This window comes from Chlorocebus sabaeus, chromosome 20, assembly GCF_047675955.1.
Source record: "Chlorocebus sabaeus isolate Y175 chromosome 20, mChlSab1.0.hap1, whole genome shotgun sequence".
NCBI classification, from domain to species: Eukaryota; Metazoa; Chordata; class Mammalia; order Primates; family Cercopithecidae; genus Chlorocebus; species Chlorocebus sabaeus.
In genome coordinates, this window is record NC_132923.1 from 111141661 (window position 1) to 111164313 (window position 22653).

General features: G+C 45.1%; 1 protein-coding gene and 1 non-coding gene across 12 annotated transcripts in view; one reads left to right on the forward strand and one right to left on the reverse strand.

Moving 5' to 3' along the window:
• The window catches only part of PAFAH2 (platelet activating factor acetylhydrolase 2), a 63399-nt gene that overhangs the window by 21127 nt on the left and 19619 nt on the right, over positions 1 to 22653 (forward strand). For 7 of the 11 annotated variants that reach the window (XR_012089747.1, XM_073007680.1, XM_073007677.1 and 4 more), the window contains 3 exons: positions 3635 to 3726; positions 6077 to 6247; positions 8018 to 8172. Coding sequence is in view for 10 of the 11 variants with exons in the window: in XM_073007680.1 (XP_072863781.1) it covers positions 3635 to 3726; positions 6077 to 6247; positions 8018 to 8172 (418 nt within the window). In the remaining variant the exon portion in view is untranslated. Of the gene's footprint in view, positions 1 to 3634; positions 3727 to 6076; positions 6248 to 8017; positions 8173 to 17748; positions 18254 to 18306; positions 21420 to 22653 lie in introns of those variants that run through there. The other 4 variants (XM_007979948.3, XM_073007676.1, XM_073007678.1 and 1 more) reach the window with 3 other exon arrangements.
• Positions 16110 to 16213, reverse strand: LOC119626301 (U6 spliceosomal RNA). The gene has a single exon (XR_005242492.1). It is a non-coding gene; the product is annotated as a U6 spliceosomal RNA (small nuclear RNA).

Below are 22653 nucleotides of genomic sequence, written 5' to 3' on the forward strand. Positions count from 1 at the left end.
ATTTTTAATAGCCATGTCATATTGTATTGTGTGAATAAGAATGGTGTGTGTGTGTGTGTGTATATATATATATAAAATACAGCCAGGTGCGGTGGCTCACACCTGTAACCCCAGCATTTTGGGAGGCCGAGGTGGGCAGATCACAAGGTCAAGAGATTGAGACCATCCTGGCCAACATGGTGAAACCCCGTCTCTACTAAAAATACAAAAATTAGCTGGGCATATAGTCCTGGCTACTCAGGAGGCTGAGGCAGGAGAATCACTTGAACCCATGAGTCGGAGGTTGCAGCGAGCTGAGATTGCACCATTGCACTCCAACCTGATGACAGAGTGCGACTGTCTCAAAAAAAAAAATACTTATATATTTACAATTACTGCTTTATGAGACTTGCTATTTTAAGAGCTCCTCCCACAAACTTATGCAGTAAGCATTCGTGCCTCTTTACCTAGAAAGAAACCAAGGATCAAAAAGGCTAAGAACCCAAGAGTACCCAGCTAAGTAAGTGGTAGAGTCAAACATGAAATTGGGGCTTTTTGATTCTACAGCCTATGCTGTGTGCCCCAAAGCTTCTTCAGAATGTATATTTTAAAGGTTTTGGTAATATCCTCCAGGAAGAAACAATCTACCTGCATGCCCAGTAGGTAAGACAGACCTTGGAATCTAGAGTGCTTTACCAACTACAGTGTTCATGTCATCAACCTGCATGAGAGTCAGAGGTGCCCTGGACACTGAGGTCCGGGCCTGCATGCCTGTGAGCCTGAGAAAGGCACTGGGAAGCCAGGCTCACGCCTGTAATCCCAACAGTTTGGGAGGCTGAGTTGGGTGGATCACTTGAGCCCAGGAGTTCAATACCAGCCTGGTCAACATGGCGAAACCCCATCTCTACTAAAAATACAAAATTCAGGCCAGGCGTGGTGGCTCATGCCTATAATCCCAGCACTTTGGGAGGCTGAGGCAGTCTGACCGCCTGAGGTCAGGAGTTCGAGACCAGCCTGGCCAATGTGGTGAAACCCCATCTCTACTAAAAATTCCAAAAATTTAGCTGGGCGCAGTGGCAGGCACCTGTGATCCCAGCTACTCAGGAGGCGGAGGCAGGAGAATTGCTTGTACCTGGGAGGTGGAGATTGCAATGAGCTGAGACCACGCCATTGCACTTAGTCTGAGCAACAAGAGCAAAACTCCATCTCAAAAAAAAAAAAAAAAAATTTAGTTGGGCGTGGTGACGTATGCCTATAGTTCCAGCTACTCAGGAAGCTGAAGCACGAGAATTGCTTGACCTTGAGCCTAGGAGGTGGAGGTTGCAGTGAGCCAAGATCGTGCCACTGCACTGCAGCCTGGGTGACAAAGTGAGACTCTATCTCAAAAAAAAAAAAAAAAAAAAAAATTGGAAAATGGCAGGCTACAGTCCAGTTAGATCAGTTAAGAGGGTAGCCTTCTGGGGGAAATACAGCATGAAAAAAAAGCTAAGTACATTTTCATCTATCAAATTGAGTAAGATCCAAAAATTGATTACTCACTCTGTTAACAAAGTTGTGGGCAAGTAGATATTCTCCTACATTGCTGGTGAGAACACAAATCGTCCCATGGAGAGCATTTGGCAATTGATATCATCAGCAGTACAAATGCATATGTGTCTTTGACCCAGTAATTTCCAGTTTGGGGAATTTATCCTACAAATAAATACCTGCACACATGCAGCATAATAGATGGACAGTGTTATTCATTCCAGTGTTGTTTGTTATGGCAAAAGTTTGATAGTAATCTAAACGTTCACCAGTGAGGGAACTGGTTTAATTATGGGACAGTGGATGTGTTTACTTGGTTAATGCTAATTGCTAGAGTGTGTAAACCCCACATTTCAGTGGCTTAACACAGTAGAAATGTATTTCTCTCCTACATAAAGTTCAATATGGGTGTTCCTGTATAAGAGGCAACTCAGGGATCCCTGCTCCTTTTATAATTTCTTATGGCTCTACCCTCTCACAAAATTTGTGAATCCCAAATTTGTTGTTTGCATTAAGCCAACAGAATGGGAAAGGGCATAGAGGTTTGTATGAGACAATTTATGGACCAGGTCTAGAAGTAGAGATAGCACTTTTGCTCACATTCTGTTGGCTAGAGCAATCACAAGTCCTTGTCTAACTGCTGGGAAATAGTTTAGCTATGAGACCAGGAACAAGAGGAAAAGATTTGGTGATCGGCTAGCTGTCTGTCCCATGGCCAAGTCGCTGTGAAAAAGGATGTGGAAACTCTTTATGTACTAATGTTGTTATGTACAAAAAGATACACCGCCGCGTGTATGAAAAGAGGGAAAGTGTATATTCAAGTTGACCTATGAATATAAGCAATCTCCTCAGGGACACATAAGAAACTGTTACCTGTTTGGAGGTAGGTGGCGGGCAACCATGTAGAAAAAAACAGGGTAAGTAGGAGACTTCTTTGTATACCTCTGATTTTAGAGGTTTTTTTAAATGCTGAAGAGGCCATCCAACCAAGATGCTGATCTGAGGGTACTGAGTGAAGGGGGAGGATTTAGGTACAAAGCCTTGGAATAGACACTGGGGAGAGCAGAGCAAAAGTTCAGAGCAGGGCCTGGGCCGTAGAGCCTGGAGAGGCCTCCTGAGCCCCTTAGCGAGCAGCTGCAGTGGCTTTTTATATAACCATACCCTTAAGGCTTCTGGGGATGACCAGAAATAGATATGTGCGGAGCATGTTAGCGTGCACAGACTCACTCTTCCCTTGACTTTGGATAAAAATCACGACAGATATCCAGAGAGGAAGGAGAACCTGCCCTGGCTTCTGCACAAGCAGTCTTTGCTCCAGAGCACAATGGACGGGCAGCAGGAGCGTCCCTGTTTCACCCTCAGTTCAGTCTATGTGTCATGGACCCTTGGACCAATTTATAAGGTGGAAATTCTGGAGGATGGAGGAGGCTCTTATTCTGAACGTGCTCATAAACCGATGGGTCAATGTGGAATCTGACCATTTCGAGCCATTCATGTCTTCATAGATTTTTTTTTTTTTTTTTTTTTTTTTTTTTTTTTTTGAGACAGGGTCTCACTCTGTAACCCAGGCTGGAATGCAGTGGTGCAATCATGGCTCACTGCAGCCTCAACCTCCTGAGCTCAAGCAGTCCTCTCACTTCAGCCTCCTGAGTAGCTGGGACCATACGTGTATACCACCATGCCCAGATAATTTTTGTACTTTTTTGTAGAGACAAGGTTTTGCCATGTTTGAGCCCTGGCTGGTCTCAAACTCCTAAGCTCAAGCAATCCGCCCGCCTTGGCCTCCCAAAGTGTTGGGATTATAGGCATGAGCCACCGTACCTGGCCTATTCATAGATATTTGAATGTCTACCCTGGTCCACTATTGTTAGGTGGTGAGATTACAAAAGTAAACATGAAAAGTATGGTTTTCACAATTCCTGCCTACACAAGGCTGTTCAGTCTAAGGATTGCTTGACTGTTGCCCCTTCCATAGGCAAGAGATTCTTGATAGTGTGGTGTTGGTGGACTCACTTGCTGTATTGTGCCTTTGGCCTCATTGCATCACATTTCTTCCTCTTGTTCCTGATGAATTCCTAAAGAAGCAGTCCTGAGTTTCTGACTTGGCTAAGTTCTCCGCTTTCCTCAGGGCAACATTGACATGAGCCGTGTGGCTGTGATGGGACATTCGTTTGGAGGGGCCACTGCTATTCTGGCTTTGGCTAAGGAGATCCAATTTCGGTGAGTTTCCTAGTAGTGTTGCTGTGCTTAGCTCCATACACCATTTATTCATTTAGCAAGTATTTGTTACACAAGTACTATATTCTTGGCACTGTTTAGGGACTGAGGATTCAGTGGTTAAACAAGAAAACAAGATCTCTGATTTCATGGGATTATATTATTGTGGGAGGAGACAGAGTAATGAAAAAGCCAACAGATAATAAAATCCCCATGACCAAAGTACAATGAAGAAAAATAAGGCTGAGCATGATGGCTCACTCCTGTAACCCCAGATCTTTGGGAGGCTGAGGCAGGAGGATTGCTTGAAGCCAAGAGTTTGTGATCAGCCTAAGAAACATCACAAGACCCCGTCTCTCCAAAAAATTTAAAAAAGGAAAAAACAAAACTTAGCCAAGTATTATAGTGCATGCCTGTAGTTCCAGCTACTTTGAAGGCTGAGGCAGGGGGATCACTTGAGCCCAGGAGTTCGAGGTTACAGTGAGCTCTGACCGCACCACTTTCAGCCTGGGCAGTAGAGCAAGACCCTGTCTCAAAAAAAACAGATAAAAGAAAACAGGCTGATATGTCTCTGAGAAGGTGAAACCAAGACTGGAAAGGCAAAGAAGCCAGCTGTGTGAAGATCTAGAGGAAGATCTTTCCAGCCAGCAGGAATAGCTAATGCAAAGGCCCTGCGGTGGAAAGAAGCTTTTTGTGTTAGGGTGGGAGGAGCGTAGTGAGTGAGGGGGAGGCAATTTAGGCTGTGATCAGAAAGAGAAGCAAGGGCCAGATCACGGGGTCGTTTGACCAGGGTAAGGAGGTGCAGATTTTATTCTAAGTATGATGGGAAACTGTTGAAGATTTTCAACAGAGAAACATCAGTCTTACATTTTAAAAGATCCTTCTGGCTACTGTGTGAAGAATGAATTGTAGCAGGACAAGACTGAAAGCCTAGAGGCTCGTTAGAGAGATGCTGTTTCAGAATCAACGTGAGAGATGATAAATTTACATCAGGATTGAGATAGTGGGATGGAGAGAAGTGAGTGGAGTCAGGATATGTTTTAGAGTTTTCAGGACTTGGTCATGTGAGAGGTGAAGGAAAGAGAGGAAATCCAGGTTTTTAGTTTTATTTTTTTCCCTTTGAGATACGGTCTTGCTCTGTTGCCCTATGCTGGAGTGCAGTGGTACAGTCAGCTCCCTGCAGCCTCAACTTCCTAGGCTCAAGTGATTCTCCTGCCTCAGCCTCTCAAATAGCTGGGACTACAGGTACATGCTACCATGCCCTGCTAATTTTTTAATTTTTCTTTTAAGAGATGGTGTCTTGCTCTGTTGCCCAGGCTAGTCTTAAACTCATGGGCTCAAGTGATCCTCCTGCCTCAGCCTCCCAAAGTGCTGGGATTACCGGGATAAGCCATCATGCCCAGCCCAAGGTTTTTCATTTGTGTATCTATTATTTGAGTGGAAGATGATTGTCCTTTGTTGAAATGGAGAAGAATAGAGGAGCATTCCATGGGTCTGAGGAGGGAAATGGCTGAATCTTAAGGCCATAATATTGCCCTTGGTGACATGGTTTTGCTGTTGGCACCAAGGAGGCTTTTCTTGACCTCACATAGAACCTTGTGCAATCGGGACACTAAGCTATATTGTTTTGCCACCTTGTCTGTTCTATCTTCCCTGCTGGACTGGGAACTCCTTCAGAGCAAGAACACTCATTTATGTCTATATCCAAAGCACATAGTAGACACTCAATGAATATTGAATGAATGAATAATTAAATGAATGAAGTGCCATTCTATGGAACTCAGGTCAGTCACCTGAGAGTAGATCCTGGAGAAGAGGGAGATCTGATCCTTGTTCTCAGGGAGTTTGAAATCTAGAAGGGCTGGGTGCGGTGGCTCACGCCTGTAATCCCAGCACTTTGGGAGGCCAAGGCGGGCGGATCACAAGGCCAGGAGATCGAGACCATCGTGGCTAACACAGTGAAACCCCATCTCTATAAAAATACAAAAAATTAGCCTGGCGTGGTGGTAGGCACCTGTAGTCCCAGCTACTCGGGAGGCTGAGGCAGGATAATGGCGTGAACCCCGGGAGGCGGAGCTTGCAGTGAGCCGAGATCTCGCCACTGCAGTCCAGCCTGGGCGATGAGCGAGACTCCATCTCAAAAAAAAAAAGAAATCTAGAAGGATCTTTGGTGAAAAGTAAAAGTGATCCCTATCTAAGATCCTAACTGAAGGCCATGGGCCCTGGTACCCCCTTCCTGGCTTTCTGAGCCTTTACCCCACCAGAGGGAGGAACTCTGCCCTTCCCTCCACCACCCTAACTATTCTTGCCTGGGATTCTGCATGGCAACTCCAAATGTCTGGTCCTGTTCCAGGTGTGCAGTGGCTCTGGATGCTTGGATGTTTCCTCTGGAACGTGACTTTTACCCCAAGGCCCGAGGCCCTGTGTTCTTTATCAATACTGAGAAATTCCAGACAATGGAGAGTGTCAATTTGATGAAGAAGATATGTGCCCAGCATGAACAGTCTAGGATCATAACCGTTCTGTGAGTAAACCACAAGGTCGTGATCCCAGTGCCCTCTCCATTTGCCATTCGCTGTGGCGCCCTTAACTTCTGGATTACCCAGAACTTTCTACCTATTAGTAGGATACCTGAATACTTCCTGAATTGCAAAGAATTTAGAATTTTCTGTCTGTCCTTCTTCTCCACTAAGCTCCATCTACAGTGACTTATTCCATAGTTTATCTGACTTTATGACAGGATTTACCTAGTGCTTTCTGAAAAAGGGCATTATGGGATTGCGTGTTGGAAAGGAAGTGGTGTGGGTTTGGGTAAGTTCCAGAGATTGCTAGCCTCATTTGGGAATTTTATTGGATCATTGGAAGAGTGTGAATATATAGACCTTTGATATTCACCAGACACATTTCTAGAGACCTTCATGAATACCAGAATCACAGATCACTGTTAACATATGTTGTCTTCCATAAACCATCTATATTCTGGTCAAGAGAAGCCACATTTTCTTCACTTCCATCATCAGCACTATCAGGTGGTTTCCTTTTGGGAGCCATTTTTCACAGGGGAAAAAACATTTTTAGTGACTTTAAGAAATGTTCCACATGTGGGAGGTGATACTGAGCCACAGATGTCGGGCTGAGATCTCACGGACTGCTCCTGCCCTGCAGTCGAGCCCAGCAGCACACAGGATTCAGGGATCCATCTGGTTCCTGTTTCAGCAGAATGACAAGTGACTGCATGCCATGGACCTTTGGAGTCACTGGGTAGTTGAAATGCCAAATCTAGAGCCCTTGAGCACTGGGGCCGGCAGCATGGCCGGTGACTTCTTCCCTTGCTCATCTTGGTCCCGGCCCTCTTTCCTAGGGCCACCCCTCCTCCTTCAGTTAGGTTTCATGGCAGTGGACACTGCCTGAATGCTTCCCCAGGTCAGATTCAGGATAATTGTGACCAGGAGGGAAGGGAGGTGAGGCCAGTTGGGAAGGGGTCACTCAGGGGACTTAACACCTGGCAAGGTATCATTTATTCAACCGAGTGCTGGATACTCAAGTATCCCATGTATTATTCTATATACCTTTTTGTGTGCCTTAACTAATGCATTTCTTAAAGTCAATTTTCCTGTGATATCAAATACTTTAGCATTTAAATTCTCTTTCTCTCACTGAATTTACTAGTGAATTCAGTTATGAATAATTTAGCCCAAAATTAACCTAGTAAGGATTTTACCTGCAAATTAAATGTATTTAGTGCCAAAGGACTTAAGTTCTAACCCAGGAACCCCCTTTTACAAAGCACTTACTCTTACTTTTCTGATTGTTTAAATAAAGGCAAGTAATTCCTTTTCCTTCTTCACTCTGTGGTACAGTTCTGAAGAATAACTTAATTTGTTTTGTGAATGGTTTGAAATTCACCGGGCAAAAGCCACAGCTAATAGATTATAGTAACATAGAGACGCCACGTGCCACAGACCCCACCTCCTTGCTTCTGTCTCCGCTCCCGCTAGCTCAGCCTTTTCCCTGCACTGCCAGGCATTGTAATCTAGGGGTCAAGCTACCTTTGAAGCCAGGCACATCTGGCTTCAAATACTAACTCCACCTCCAACTACTTGTATGACCTGACCCTAAGCAGATCGTTTCTTTCCTTGGATTCTGTCAAGGGGGAATATACTTCCCTTACAAGGTTGCTGTGAAAATAAAGTGTGATAATGCATGAAAAGCACCTTGCACGTAGTAGGTGCCTAACACACATCTGTATGCCCTCGCTGCCAGACCCCTGCCAGTTGTTTTTCTTTTCCCCTAGTGGTTCTGTTCATCGGAGTCAAACTGACTTTGCTTTTGTGACTGGCAACTTGATTGGTAAATTCTTCTCCACTCAAACCCGTGGGAGCCTGGACCCCTATGAAGGGCAGGAGGTTATGGTGCGGGCCATGTTGGCCTTCCTGCAGAAGCACCTCGGTAAGGAGAAAACTGGGGCTTTTGGGGCAACTGTGGGGTCCCTTAGATTTCCTTGCAGCAGAGTGAAACCTCTGACATGTCTGGGATCTGGGAAGGAGATTTATGGCAAGTGGAAAACCTGAGTGAAGGAGAGAGTTACATAGAATTACAGAAAAAACAAGGCCAGTTGCAGTGGCTCATGCCTAGCACTTTTGGGGGTTGAGGTGGGAGGATGGCTTGGGGCCAGGAGTTCGAGATCATTCTAAGGAACATAGTGAGACTCTATCTTTACCAACAAACAAACAAACAAATTAGCTGGGTGTGGTGGCACACACCTATAGTCCCAGCTACTCGAGAGGCTATGGTGGGAAGATTGGTTAAGCCCAGGAGGTCTAGGCTGCAGTGAGCCCTGATCACACCACTGAACTCCAGCCTGAGCAACAGAGCAAGACCCTGTCTCTAAATAAATAAATAAATAAACAAATAAATAAGAAAAAACACTTAACTGAAAGTTTGGAGATTCTGACTATCTTGCTTGCAGAATGACTTTGGCCTAGTCATTTAACCTCTCTGAACCTTGGTTTCCTCCCTGTAAATGGAGTATTCACCTCTCTGTACTCCACCACCTCTCTCCTTACCTGGACTCATTATTACCCACCTTATCTGCATTGTAGGGGAGCTTATGAGGATGACGGGCTAAATTTATGGAAGTGTTTTAAAGAAACAAAGCATGGAAGGACTATGAATAATGTCATCAGTCACAGAGCAGCTAAAGGGCCAGACCTGCAGAGGTCCGTGGTCCAGCTTCCACCCAGAGGAAGCATCCTCTTACTAAGCTTTATTGGTTACAAAGACTAGAGGCTCACAAACTCAGCTTGAGAAAAAAAGGGGAGTTTGTTTATGAGACTGCACCTGGACTGGGTGGGAGCACAGTTATAGAAATCAGGGTGGCTAGCAGGACTGACTTTTCTTTCCGTCTGTCTCATGGGGTCAGTCTCTCTGTGTTTTCCTCTCATAATATCTCTTTTTCTTTGTTCCATTATGCATTTTTTTTCTGCTCTGTGGTTTTTCTCACTGATAGCAGCTGTTTATTCCGTTTCTACTTCCTCATAGCTTGAACCACTTAGAGTGCGTTCCCTCTAGCTTGTGGCATCTTTTCATCTTCAGCTCCCACTGCTCACTGCCGCAGTTTTTTTTTTTTTTTATTTCTTTGAATAGATTCTCAAGAGAGGCAATTTGATTGTATCAGCTCCTCTTTGCCTGCCAGAACACACTGTAGCCCTGTCCCAGCGAGGCTCCAACGCTCTCTGCATCAGAGGTCCCTTTCTGATCCCTTAACAGGTGCTGTGTGCAGGGCAGTTTCCACGAGAAAGGAACCAGGCTTGCCTGAATTTCGAAGGTTTGCCTTTAACCTAAGAGCAAGATCTCCCACTTTGTAACCCCCCTCTACTTGCCCAGATTAACCCCTCAAGAGCTACCCAGAGAAGCCTCAGATGGCACCTGGCAGTTCCCTAGGTATTTGAAGTCACCTATGCTGGTCCTCTCTGAGTGTTCTGTTTATTAAGCTAAATGTTCGTGGTACCTCCACCTTTCCCTGCTCAGTTCCCCGTGTTGCTATTTGTTATCCCCTTCCTTTGGAGTCACTGTTTTTTGGTGCTCCTTCTGAAGTGTGGTGCCCTGGCTGGGCGTGTTAGCTCACATCTGTAATCCCAGCTACTTTGGGAGGCTGAGATGGGAGGATCACTTGAGGCCACGGGTTTGAGACCAGCCTGGGCAACATAGTGAGACCCCATCTCAACAAAAAAATAAATAAAATTAGCCAGGTGTGGTGGCATGTGCCTATAGTCCCAGCTACTCGGGAGGCTGGGGTGGAAGGATCACTTGAGCCTGGGAGGTCAAGACTGCAGTGAGCCAAGATCGTGCCATTGCACTCCAGCCTGGGCAATAGAGTGATACCATCTCCACAAAATAAAATAAATAGATAAACTGTGGTGCCCTGACTTGACTATAATGTGTTAGATGGGGTCTGACCGGTGCTGTCCTGGACAGTCACTTCTGTGCTCTGTTTTGTTTTGTTTGAAATGGAGTCTCACTCTGTTGCTCAGGCTGGAGTGCAGTGGTGCAATCTCAGCTCACTGCAATCTCAACCTCCTGGCTTCAAGCGCTTCTCCGGCAATTCTCCTGCCTCAGCCTCCCAAGTAGCTGGGACTACAGGCATGTACCACCACACCCAGCTACTTTCTGTATTTTTAGTAGAGGCAGAGTTTTGCCATGTTGGCCAGACTGGTTTTGAACTCCTGACCTCCAGTGATCCACCTGCCTCGGCCTCCCAAAGTGCTGGGATTACAGGTGTGAGCCATCGCGCCTGGCCGCCTCTGTGCTCTGGACACTAGGCTTTTAGTTGGATGACCTGAGTGCATTCACATTCCTCACAAGTGCACAACAAACTTAGCCTGGATTGAGTTTGCATTGAAAACACATCTGTCTTATGCATTTATTGACTTTTTGGAAGTAAATTTTCATTTTTCTATTTCTGCCTGTTCGTTTCATCTTGCACATCATGAGCCTTGATTCCATTCTGTGTTTGGAGACCTTAGGGTCAATAAGAGATTTAGGGCATCATTCTTATCACCTGGCAAGTAGGTGATAAAGACCCATGTCTCAAGGACATGGGTAGGGAATGGACCCATGTCTCAAGACTTTGATGGTGCCTGACTGCCTGGTCCTCAGCCCTCTTCCCCTGTCTCTTCATAGGCACCATGTCATTATAAAAGCTTAAGATGAAAGATGATAGGAAGCCCACCATGGCACGATTGTGCTCCCTTTAAAAGCAATACCTGTTGAGCTAAGATACTCACTGTTAGAGACCAGCAGACATGGAAATGGGGTAGGAGGCACTTAGACTGAAGGAAGATTGTTGAGGACTTACTTTATGCCAGGCCTTCTGCTCCTACTTTATCGTGGTAATTCTAGAGACAGCCCTTTCCAGAAGATACCTTTATTTTTTACTCCATTTTACAGGGGAGGATACCGAAGCATAGGAAATTAAATAATTTCTTCAAGCTTATCTGGTTATCAAGTGACAAAGCCAATATGTAACCTAAACTGGCCAGTTCCAAGGCCCATGCCCTTAGTCACTTCACTATGCCGGCGGTGACTCTGAGTGATAAGTTCCATGGCCACAGTAGGCACTCAGTCTTTAGACTGTCCACACGGAGGACAGTCGCCTAACTTTGACAGGAGTGGAAGAACAGCTAGGAAAGGAGGCTTCCTTGACAACACAATGCTTGCCTTTAATCTTAGCAGAGGGTTCACAGGCAGGCAAGGGCGAGGGTCTTCTGGACAGAAGGCACAAATGCTTGAGTGGGCCTGGTCAGGATTGGGAAACTGTGCTTAGTGTATCTGGAGCTCAGGAGAGTGAATTGTTGAAAGACAAAGATAAAGAAGTGGGCAGAAGCCAGACGAAGACGCCCATGGATTTGCTGAAGTGAGTTTGAATGTTATTCCACAGGCCGTCAGGAGCCCCTGGTGGGTTTTAAGCAGGTGAATATCGTGATTAGACTTGTGCTCGCAGTCTGGTGCGTTGTGGAGGATGGGGCAAGGTGAGAGGCAGGGAGCTTTTAGGTAGGAGGTTCTTACACTAATCTGGGTGATAAGAGATAAGGCAGTCTGAAAAAGTCGGGCACAGTGGCTCATGTCTATAATCCCAGCATTTTAGGAGGCTGAGGCAGGAGGATTGCTTGAGCCTAGGAGATTGAAGCTGCAGTAAACTGTGATTGTGCCACTGTACTTCACCCTGGGTAACACAGTGAAACTCTGTCTCAAAAGAAAAGAAAAAGGCCAAGGGTCTGGGCTTGGGCTAATTAGCTTTACAAAGAGAGAAAAGCTTTTAGTAGCCACACAGTACATTGTCACAGGGGAAACTAAAATAGGCTGTAAGTGGCTCAGCTGAACCTCTCACTCTGAAAAAAATCCTTCTGAGAGCACTTGTTTGGCTGCTCTGGGGATATGAGGACTGGTGCTTCCTTCGTATTAACTCCGTGCAGCTCCTGTCTGCACCTACTCTCCTCTCCCACTCTCCTGGAAGACTATTTCACACCTTCTTTCTCCTCAAACCTCTCACACCTCTTCCCTTATCCTGTCTCTCAGTTAACTTTGCCTCCCACTCCACCGAGAAAATGGAAGCACCCAGCACTTCCTCAGACTCCCAACACCACCTCTCCCCACCTTCCTGTGTATAATCAGCTTTCCCTTCAGTTTCTAGAGTTCCCACCTCAGTTGCCTAATGAAGGCCAACCCCCCAACACGAGATTCCATCCTCTTCTGTCTGCTCAACATGATTGCGCCAGTGATTCTTCCCTCTTTATTTTATTTATTTATTTATCTGGGACAGAGTTTCACTCTGTCACCCAGGCTGGAAGGCAGTAGCCGCCATCTCAGCACACTGCAACCTCTGCTCCCAGGTTCAAGCGATTCTCCTGCCTCAACCTCCCGAGTAGCTAGGATTACAGTCACCTGCCACCATGCCCAGCTAGTTTTTGCATTTTTAGTAGAGATGGAGTTTTGCCATGTTGGCCAGCCTGGACTCCAACTACTGACCTCAAGTCATCCACCCACCTCGGCCACCCAAAGTGCTGGGATTATAGGCATGAGCCACCATGCCCAGCCCCTCTTTACTTTAGATCATCAATTTTTCCCTGTCTCGTGGTTCATTTCATGCTGAAGTTTCTCACAGAAAAAAATAATTTTCTCTTGACCTCAGTATCCCCTGCACTTGCCACCCATCTCCCTGTTCCCCATCACAGCAAAACTCAAAAGAACGTCTGCCTTTGCTTTTTCTAATTCCACTCTTCCCATTCCCTCTTAACCCACTCCAGGCTTGCATCACAGTGCTCCATCAAAACCGCTATTGTCAGAGTCCCCAATGACCTTCACAACGCTAGCTCCAATAGTTCTCATTCCCCATCTTCTGGAACTCTCTGCAGCTTCTGATGCAGTTGATGGCCCCCTCCTCTGGGAAAACTCCATCTTCACTTCGGAGATCCACACTGTGGACTTTCTCCTATCTCCATGTTTGGATCTTTTCCATCAGCTGTGCTGCTTGCAGGGCCCAGTGCCTGGACCTCTTCTCATGGCTTTCCATGCCACCTCCATGCTGGGTACTCCCTCTGCCACTGCTCCCCATCTCTACTTAGTCATCTAATAGAAGTAACAAAAAAAAACCAATTTCAACTGCACTCTTTCCCTTCTTCGTTAATAGTAGCTCCATCCTTCTACTCAGGCCTAAGTCTTCATCCTTGTCTCTTGTCTTTTCTCTCATGCCGCCCACCCAGTCCCTCAAGCAATCCTATTGGCTGTACCTTCAAAATATACATGGAATCAAATCACTTGTCACCACCCCACAGCTACCATCCTGTCCAAATCATCTCTCATCCAAATTAGTGAGTGGTTTCCTAACTGGTCTCCTCACTGCCACCCTTGCCAGTCCCTCCCCCTCACAGTCTTTTTTTTATTTGTATAAATGTAGGGGGTACAAGTGCAATTTTCTTACATGGCTATATTGCACGTGGTGAAGTCTGGGTTTTTAGTGTACCCATCACCTGAATAGTGAACATTGTACCCAGTAGGTAATTTTTCAGCCCTCGCCCCTCTTCTACCCGCCCACCTTTTGGAGTCTCCAGTGTCTTATTTTTCTGCTCTGTATGTCCGTGTGTACCCATTGTTTAGCTCCCACTTATAAGTGACAACATTCGGTATTTGTCTTTCTGTTTCTGAGTTATTTCACCTGGGATAATGGCCTGCGTTTCTGCAAAACGTGATTTCATTCTTTTTTTTATAACTGAGTCGTATCCCATGGTATATCGGTACACCAGATTTTCTTTATCAGATCTTCTGTTGATGGGCACTTAGGGTGATTCCATATCTTTGCTGCTGTGACTAGTGCTGTGATAAACATACACGTGCAGGTATCTTTTTGGTGTAATGATTTCTTTCCCTTTGGGTAGATAGCCAGTAGTGGGATTGCTGGATCAAATGGTAGTTCTATTTTTAGTTCTCTGAGGAATCTCCATACCGTTTTCCATGGAAGTTGTACTAATTTACATTCCTACCAACAGTGCATAAGCGTTCCCTTTCCTCCACATCCTCACCAACATTTATTGTTTCTGGACTTTTTAATAATGGCCATTCTGACTGGTGTAGTATCTCATTGTGGTTTTAATTTGCATTTCTCTGATGATTAGTGATGTTGAACTTTTTTTTTATATGTTTGTGGGAAACTTGTATGTCTTCTTTTGGAAAAAATGTCTATTCATGTCGTTTGTTCACTTTTTTCTTTTTTTGAGTCCAGTTTCTGCAGAACACCTACTGTTTAATGGGATTATGTGGTTTTTTTTTTTCTTGTTGAGTTATTTGAGTTCCTTGTAGATTTTTTTTTGGGACGAAGTCTTGCTCTGCCACCCAGGCTGGAGTGCAGTGGTATGATCTCGGCTTACTGTGACTTCTGCTCCTCAGGTTCAAGTGACTCTCCTCCCTCAACCTGCTGAGTAGCTGGGATTACAGGTGCCCCACCACCATACCTGGCTAATTTTTTTGTATTTTTAATAGAGACAGAGTTTCCCCATGTTGGCCAGACTGGTCTCGAATTCCTGACCTCAAGTGATCCACCAGCCTTGGTCTCCCAAAGTGCTGGGGTTACAGGCGTGAGCGACCGTACCCAGCCTTTCCTTATAGATTTTGGATATTAGCCCTTTGTTGGATATATAGTTCGGAAATATTTTCTTCCATTCTGTAGGTTGTCTATTTATTCTGTTGATTGTTTCTTTTGTGGTACAGAAGCTTTTTAGTTTAATTAAGTCTCATTTGTCTGTTTTTGGTTTTGTTGCATTTGCTTTTAAGGACAAATTCTTTACCTGAGCCAACGTCCAGAAGAATTTTTCTTCTAGGATTTTTATAGTTTCAAGTCTTATGTTTAAGTCTTTAATCCATCTTGAGTTAATTTTTATATATGCTGAAAGATATGGGTCCCATTTCATTCTTCTTCATATGACTATCCAATTTTTCTAGCACCATTTGTTAAATAGGGCATCTTTTCCCCATGTATATGTTTTTGTTGACTTTGACAAAGATCAGTTGGTTGTAGGTATGGGACGTTTATTTCTGGGTTCTCTATTCTGTTTCATTTATCTATTTTTCTGTGTTTATACAAGTACCATGCTGTTTTGGTTACTATAACCTTGTAGTATAATTTGAAGTTGGGTCATGTGATGCTTCCAGCTTTGTTCTTTTTGCTTAGGATTGCTTTGACAGGCTCTTTTTTGGTTCCATATGAATTTGAGGACTTTTTTTCTAATTCTGTAAAAAATGACATTGGTAGTTTAATAGGAATTGCGCTCAATCTGTAAATTGCTTTGAGCATTATGGTCATTTTTAACAACATTGATTCTTCCATTCCATGAGTATAAGATGTTTTTTCCATTTGTTTGTGTCATCTACAATTTCTTTAATCAGTATTTTGTAGCTCTCTTTGTAGAGATCTTTCACCTCCTTGGTTAAAGTTATTCCTAGGGGTGTGTGTGTGTGTGTGTGTGTATGTGTGTATGTGTTTTGTGGCCATTACAAATGGGATTGAATTCATGATTGGGTTCTCAGCTTGATTGTTACTGGTGTATAGAAATGCTACTGATATTTTTGTTTGTTTCCTCGTTAGTTTTTTATAGAGACAGTGTCTCACTTTATTGCCTGGGCTGGTCTCAAACTCCTGGGCTCAGGCAATCCTCCTGCTTCAGCCTCCCAAAGTGCTGGTGTTAACAGGCATGAGCCAGTGCACCCAGAAAAATCACCACCACTGATTTTTATACACCAGCTTGGTATCCTGAAACTTTACTGAAGAGTCATTTTATTTATTTATTATTTTGGCTTCCTCAATCATGGTATTATTATTTATTTATTTCTCTTTGAAAAAGACGGAATGCATAACGAATTTGCATGTTATCCTTGTGCAAGGGCCGTGCTCATCTCTGTGTTATTCCAGTTTTAGTATATGTGCTGCTAGAGCGAGCACTAAAGAGTCTTTTCTTCATAGAGCAGCCAGAGTGATCCTTTTAGGAATTTAGTGAGATCTTCTCACTCCTCTGCTTTGAATTCTCCAGTGGCTCCCAGTCTCCTTAAAAGCCAAAGCCAGACTCGATTATCCTGCCAGGTATATGTCACGTGGCCCTCCAGTCCCTCCTGGCCTCCTCGCCTGCTGCTCTTCCCTTGGCTCACTTCACTCTCACCACATGAACCTGGAACGCACTAGGCACGCTGCTGCCTCAGGACCTTTGTACTGCTGCTCCCTTTGTCTAGAACATTCCTCTCAGATAGTCTCATGGCACACTCCCACTTCCTTCAAGCCTTGCCTCAAATCTCACCTTCTCAGTGACGCCCACCCTGACCACCCTTTTTAAAATATTGGGCCAGCCAGGCACTGTGGCTCAAACCTGTAATCCCGACACTTTGGGAGACCAAGGCAGGAAGATCACGAGGTCAAGAGATCGAGACCATCCTGGCCAACATGGTGAAACCTTGTCTCTACTAAAAATACAAAAATTAGCGGGGCGTGGTGGCACATGCCTGTAGTCCCAGCTACTTGGGCTGGGGAGGCTGAGGCAGGAGAATCACTTGAACCTGGGAGGCGGAGGTTGCGGTGAACCGAGATTGAGCCACTGCACTCCAGCCTGGTGACAGAGCAAGACTCTGTCTCAAAGAAAAAAAAAAACATTGGGCCCTTCCTTCCTCCCTTCACCCCAACCCCCAGCTACCACCAGTGCTTCCCTTAGCGGGCTCTATTTTTTTTCCATGGCACCCCTCCCCTTTTCACATCCTACATAATTTACTATGTTTGTTGTTTGTCTCTGCCTGCTAGATGATGAGCTCTGTGAGGACAGCAGTTTCCATCTGTTTTGTTTGTGGATATATTTTTAGCTCAAAGAACAGAGTGTGGCACATAATGGATGTGCTTATTGTTTTTTGAATTAATGACTATGTAGTGTTTATATGTTAGGACCTATGACATGCCAGATTCCTGGCAGGGTGCTGGGAATCCAAAAATGCATGAGAGTGGTCCCTGCCTTCTGTCCCAGAGTCTGTTTTGAGGAAGGCCACCATTCACCTGCTCAGCTTGCCCTGCTCCCTCAGCCTGAGGGCTTGGACCCTTTGTGCCTGTTCTTGCTGTGTAGTTACCCCTATCGGCTGTGAGCTTGGGGCCCCCTCTTGAGTCATTCCTGGGGTTACGCTGCTCCATGATGTTGCTGTCCTCTTGCTCCTGCCCTTCACTGAAGTGGTCCTGGATTTGCACCCACAGGCTGAGCTGTCAGACACTGCTTTTTGTGTAGTAACTTCCTTGAGCCTGGAACTAGACTTTTCATTTTCTCTGCCTTTTTTGTTTTTTCGAGACGTAGTCTTGCTGTTGCCCAGGTTGAAGTGCAGGGGCATTATCATAGCTCACTGCTGCCTCCAAGTCCTTGCCTCAAGCAATCCTCCCATCTTGGCCTCCTGAGTAGGTGGGACTTCAAGCACACACCACCATACCTAGCTAATTTCTTTATTTTTTTGTAGAGTTGAGGTCTTGTTATGTTGTCCAGGCTGGTCTAGGAGTTCCTAGCCTCAAGTGATCCTCCTGCCTCAGCCTCCCAAAGCACTATGGTTACAGGCATGAGCCACCATGCCCAGCCATCTCTGACCTGGATTTGAATTCTGTCTCTACCACTTAACAGCTGTAATGACCTTGGACAACTCAGGTAGCTTCCCTGAGCCTCAGTTTCCTGAATTATATGATAAGACTAGTAGTAATCATTAGTTCATAGGGATATGGTGAAAATTAAATGAAACTATGAATGTAAAGCATTTAGTACAATCCCTAGAATGAATTCTCCATCAATAAATGTTACCCTCTGTTATTGTTATTGAATTGTTATGGATTATGTAAGTGATTTATAAAGGCACTGAATAAATCATAGTTATCCTTACCACCACCACCACACAACCCCACCAAAATCAGTCCTTTTGATATCCCAGGGCTCCTCTCTCTAGGATGACCCCTTCAATGCATGTCAGCTACTCTTTGACCAAACCTCACAATGATTTGCCTAGCGTTCCTGTTTTTTTCCTATTCAGACCTGAAAGAAGACTATGATCAATGGAACAACCTTATTGAAGGCATTGGACCGTCGCTCACCCCAGGGGCCCCCCACCATCTGTCCAGCTTGTAGGCACAACTGGCCGTTTGTAAAGTCACTTCAGCCAAGTTTTCATTTGGGAGCTACCCAAGGGCACCCATGAGCGCCTATCAGAAAGTGATCAACGTGACCCCTTTTCACAGATTGAAAGGCGTAATCACACTGCTGCTTGGATAACTGGGTACTTTGATCTTAAAATCACTATGGGACTGGGATCACTTGCTGATTGACAAACAGACTTTCTGGGGCCTTGATGGAGTGGGGAACAAGCGGTAGAGTGGGACTGGGGGAGACCCAGGCCCCGGGCTGAGCACTGTGAGGCCTGGATGAGAAGACTCAGCCCAGCGAGCTCATTCCCTCACCTCTGGTCAGTGCTGCTGCTTCAGTGGAAGAGATGAAGCCAAAGGATAGAGTGAAAATCCCTACCTTCAGAGACTCTAGCCCAGCCCAACACCATCTCTTCCTACCTCGTAGCCCTCTCCCTCCCCAGGGCCACTTGTTGAAGAAATTTATGTAAATTTCTAGGGTATGAGCCGTGATCACATTTTCTGTTTATTTCCAAGTCTTTTCATTGTATGGAACATAGTGCTACTTATACTTACAGTAGTAAGTTATACTTGTGAGCCCACAGAGAGGCAGACAGCATGGCTCTCACAACACAGGGAGAAAAACTGAGGTACAAAGAGGTACCTCAGAAGCTCTGGATTCTTTGGGGGTTTTGCTAAAAGTGAATCTTGATAGGAAACAACACAAGCATGTTGAGATGGTGAAGATGACTCGACAACAGTGTTAGATGGCCATTTGCACAGGCCTTTGCCACAACAGAGAAGTAGTTTGGTCAGTTAAAACTTAGCTGCAGCCTGGACAGTACAGCCAGACCCCATCTTAAAAATAAAGAAGGCTGGGCACGGTGGCTCATACCTATAATCCCAGCGCTTTGGGAGGCCAAGGTGGGCAGATAACTTAAGGCCAGGAGTTCGAGACCACCTGGCCAGCATGGCGAAACCCCATCTCTATTAAAAATAAGAAAAATTAGCCTGGCGTGGTGGCAGGCGCCTGTAATCCCAGCTACTCTGGAGGCTGAGGCAGGAGAATCACTTGAACCCAGGAAGCGGAGGTTGCAGTGAGTCAAGATTGTGCCATTGCACTCCAGCCTGGGCGACAGAGCAAGACCCTGTCTTAAAAAAGAAAGAATGAAAGAAAGAGAGAGAGAGAGAGGGAGGGAGGGAAAGAGAGAGAAAGAGAAAAAGAAAGAAAAGAAAAAAAGAAAGAAAGAGAAACATTTTAAATAAATAAAATTTTAAAACCCAGAAGGAAACTCCCAGAGAGGCCTAGGAGTACCTTGGTCATTTTTCTTGCCTCAAATATTATAAACCTCCAACTCGTTCAGAATCAGGGTGCTTCTATTGTCTGTTTTCTGGCTCTGAGGACCTCGCCCCAAATTTAAGTCAGATACAGACTGAATTTCCATTCTGTTCCATTTGTAATGTGAATGATATTAATACTCTTGTTTGCTTAATGTTATGTTGGAATTTTCTGTTTAATGTGCAGTAGAGCAAGATGGAGAGCCATCTGGGAATTGACTTCCTTCTGTCTTTCTTCTGTGTTCGCTTACTACTTGGACCCATGTGGGAAAAAAACTTTAAAAGGAAGGAAGTCTTCTTAGGGATCCAGTTCAAAGCTATTTGGGGGCATCAGACTGAAACTCCCCTCTACACTACTCAAGACTTCGTGCCTCAGTCCAAGTAGGCAAGAGCAAAAGGGAAATGCATCTCTACACAATGGCTTATGGTCAGGGCCACCAGAGCAAACTGGGCCTAGGTCTCCACCTGTCAATGGCTGGCCATTTTAAGAGGTGAAACAGCAGATCGTTGAGGCTGTAGGGGAGGATCTGTGAATTCCCATGAGACATAGCGTAAGCAGGGTGTCATTAAAACCCTGGGCTCTAGAGTTACAGAGCCTGGTTTTGAGTCCTGGCTCCACCACTGCCAACTGGGTAAATTTGAGCAAATGGTATTCTCTTTCTTATCTCAGCTCCTGTGTTTCTAAAATGAGGGTCTGCATTATGAATAGTTAGGGGGATTAAGTGAGAGGATGTATAACCCATGGGTTCCTTGAAAGTATATTTCCTACCTTCCAAACATGATATTTTTTTCTAGTTATAATTTTTCTTTTCTAGCTTGATTGCTTTGTGGTCAGAGAAAATGACCCATATGGTTTCTATCCTTCAAAATTTATTGAAACTTGGTAGTTGGCCTAGTATGAGATCAATGTTGTAAATGTGCCATGTATGCTTAAAAAGACCATATATTCTGAAGAAGTTGTTGGCTTGCTCTTTTACTTAAGAACACATCATAGATTTCTGTCTTTTTTTTTTTTGAGACGCAGTCTCACTCTGTCACCCAGGCTGGAGTGCAGTGGCATGATCTCAGCTTACTGCAACCTTCGCCTCCCAGGTTCAAGCAATTCTCCTGTCTCAGCCTTCTGAGTAGCTGGGACTACAAGTGCATGCCACCACGCCCAGCTAATTTTTGTATTTTTTTAGTAGAGATGGGGTTTCATCATATTGGTCAGGCTGGTAGCAATCTCCTGACCTCAGATGATCCACCTGCCTCGGCCTCCCAAAGTGCTGGGATTACAGACATGAGTCACCGCGCCCAGCCCATAGATTTCCTTCTCTAAGAGCATAGACACATATATAATGGGGTCTTTGAACTACCACATGGGCACCAGAGCCCCTCAGCACTTGCAGAACCAACTGTAGGCCAATCCTGAGCATACGCCACCCTTGTGCTGGTTCCACAAATGCTGAGAGGCCGGTTCTGGCAGTAGCACGTGAGACCCAGCTTCTACCTTAGCTCCATAAATAACACAAGTAACTTTTACAAAACCGTGAACAAGAGACCTGGAGCCTCCCTAGTGAAGGGAGTGTTTCAGAAACTAGATCCCTTTCTTTCATTCAATTCATGTTCTGGTAATCACTCATTTATCCAGCAAACACTGGAGTATGTGAATTTTCCATATAATTGAAAATTATCCTAGAGGCAGCAAAATATAATATTGATTATTTTGAATGGTAGTTCTACCAAAAAGATAACACACACACTTTTTAATCAAAGTGAGCTGACCTCATTCAACCTTTTAGGATGTTCCAATCAGGATAGACTAGGTTGTTTGGTGGTAACAGGCAACTCCAAAAACAACAAAAGTTTATTTCTTGCCCATGCCACACGTGCTCTTTGATTGGCTGCAGGCTCCACTCTGCATCATTTTTATCCTCTAGGATCCAGGCTGGTAGAGCTGCCATTATCAGGAGTTGCTGTTCACCATGGTGGAGCGGGAAGAAAGCCAGATGAATCACCTGCTAGCTTTGAGAGCTTCTGCCCAGGAGTGACTCGTTATTTCTGTTCATGTGTCATAAGCCAAAGCACGTCCTGTGGCCATTCCTAACATCCCATGCCATCCCAAGAGAGCCAAAATATTTGTGACCAGGTCTCGTCAGAGAAGTGGTGCCCTCTGATGTAGGAAGGTGCAGAAAGCTGTTTGACCTGCATGGGGTTGCCCCCTGTGCTGCATTGCTGTTCAGAGTTGGTTTTGTCTCACTTGTGGTCAGGCTGCAACCGTCGCTCTTCAGTGCACCGGCCCCTAGCAGCCCTCCCTGGCCACTTCAAGTTTATGACTCTCGATGTGCAAGGGACTGATAAATCAGCCACATTATTTAAAACTGTGTCTAAGGGGAAACAAGGCAGTCAGTGAGCGAGGGTTTTAGGGACTCTCTTGCAGCTAAGGTATGTCACCTTTAGTGCATGGGCTTCATAGTCCTCTGACTGCTCCAGAAGGGGTATCACAAGGCCTTTGGTCCCTCGTTCTGGTTTTTGGTTAGCTTCCAGGGAACTGAAGGACACTTGATAAATGACCTTTAGATAAGCAAGGAAATCCTGGTGGTAACTGACATGTGCTGATAAATTGCATCCTAGTGAATCTTTTCCAGAAAGAGAATGTCTTGGGTTTCTTTGGCATCTTCTCGTTCCCCATCCCACTGCAGGACTCTGTGCCTATGGAGGCCTCCTAGTGGTATAATGTGAAGTTTCTGTGCATGGGATAGTAAGCCAGTTAGGAAGGAAGGTAAGTAGTAGCCCTTCCACTTCTGGACTTCTCAGACTAGGGCTGGTTGGATTCTTGCTGTGTCCCTAACACAATCCCCGAGCCCCTTTCCACTATGCATTCTGACACAGCTCATCCTCTTGTCCTTCCTCAAAAATTCTGTTGGGCTCTTGAAATGTGA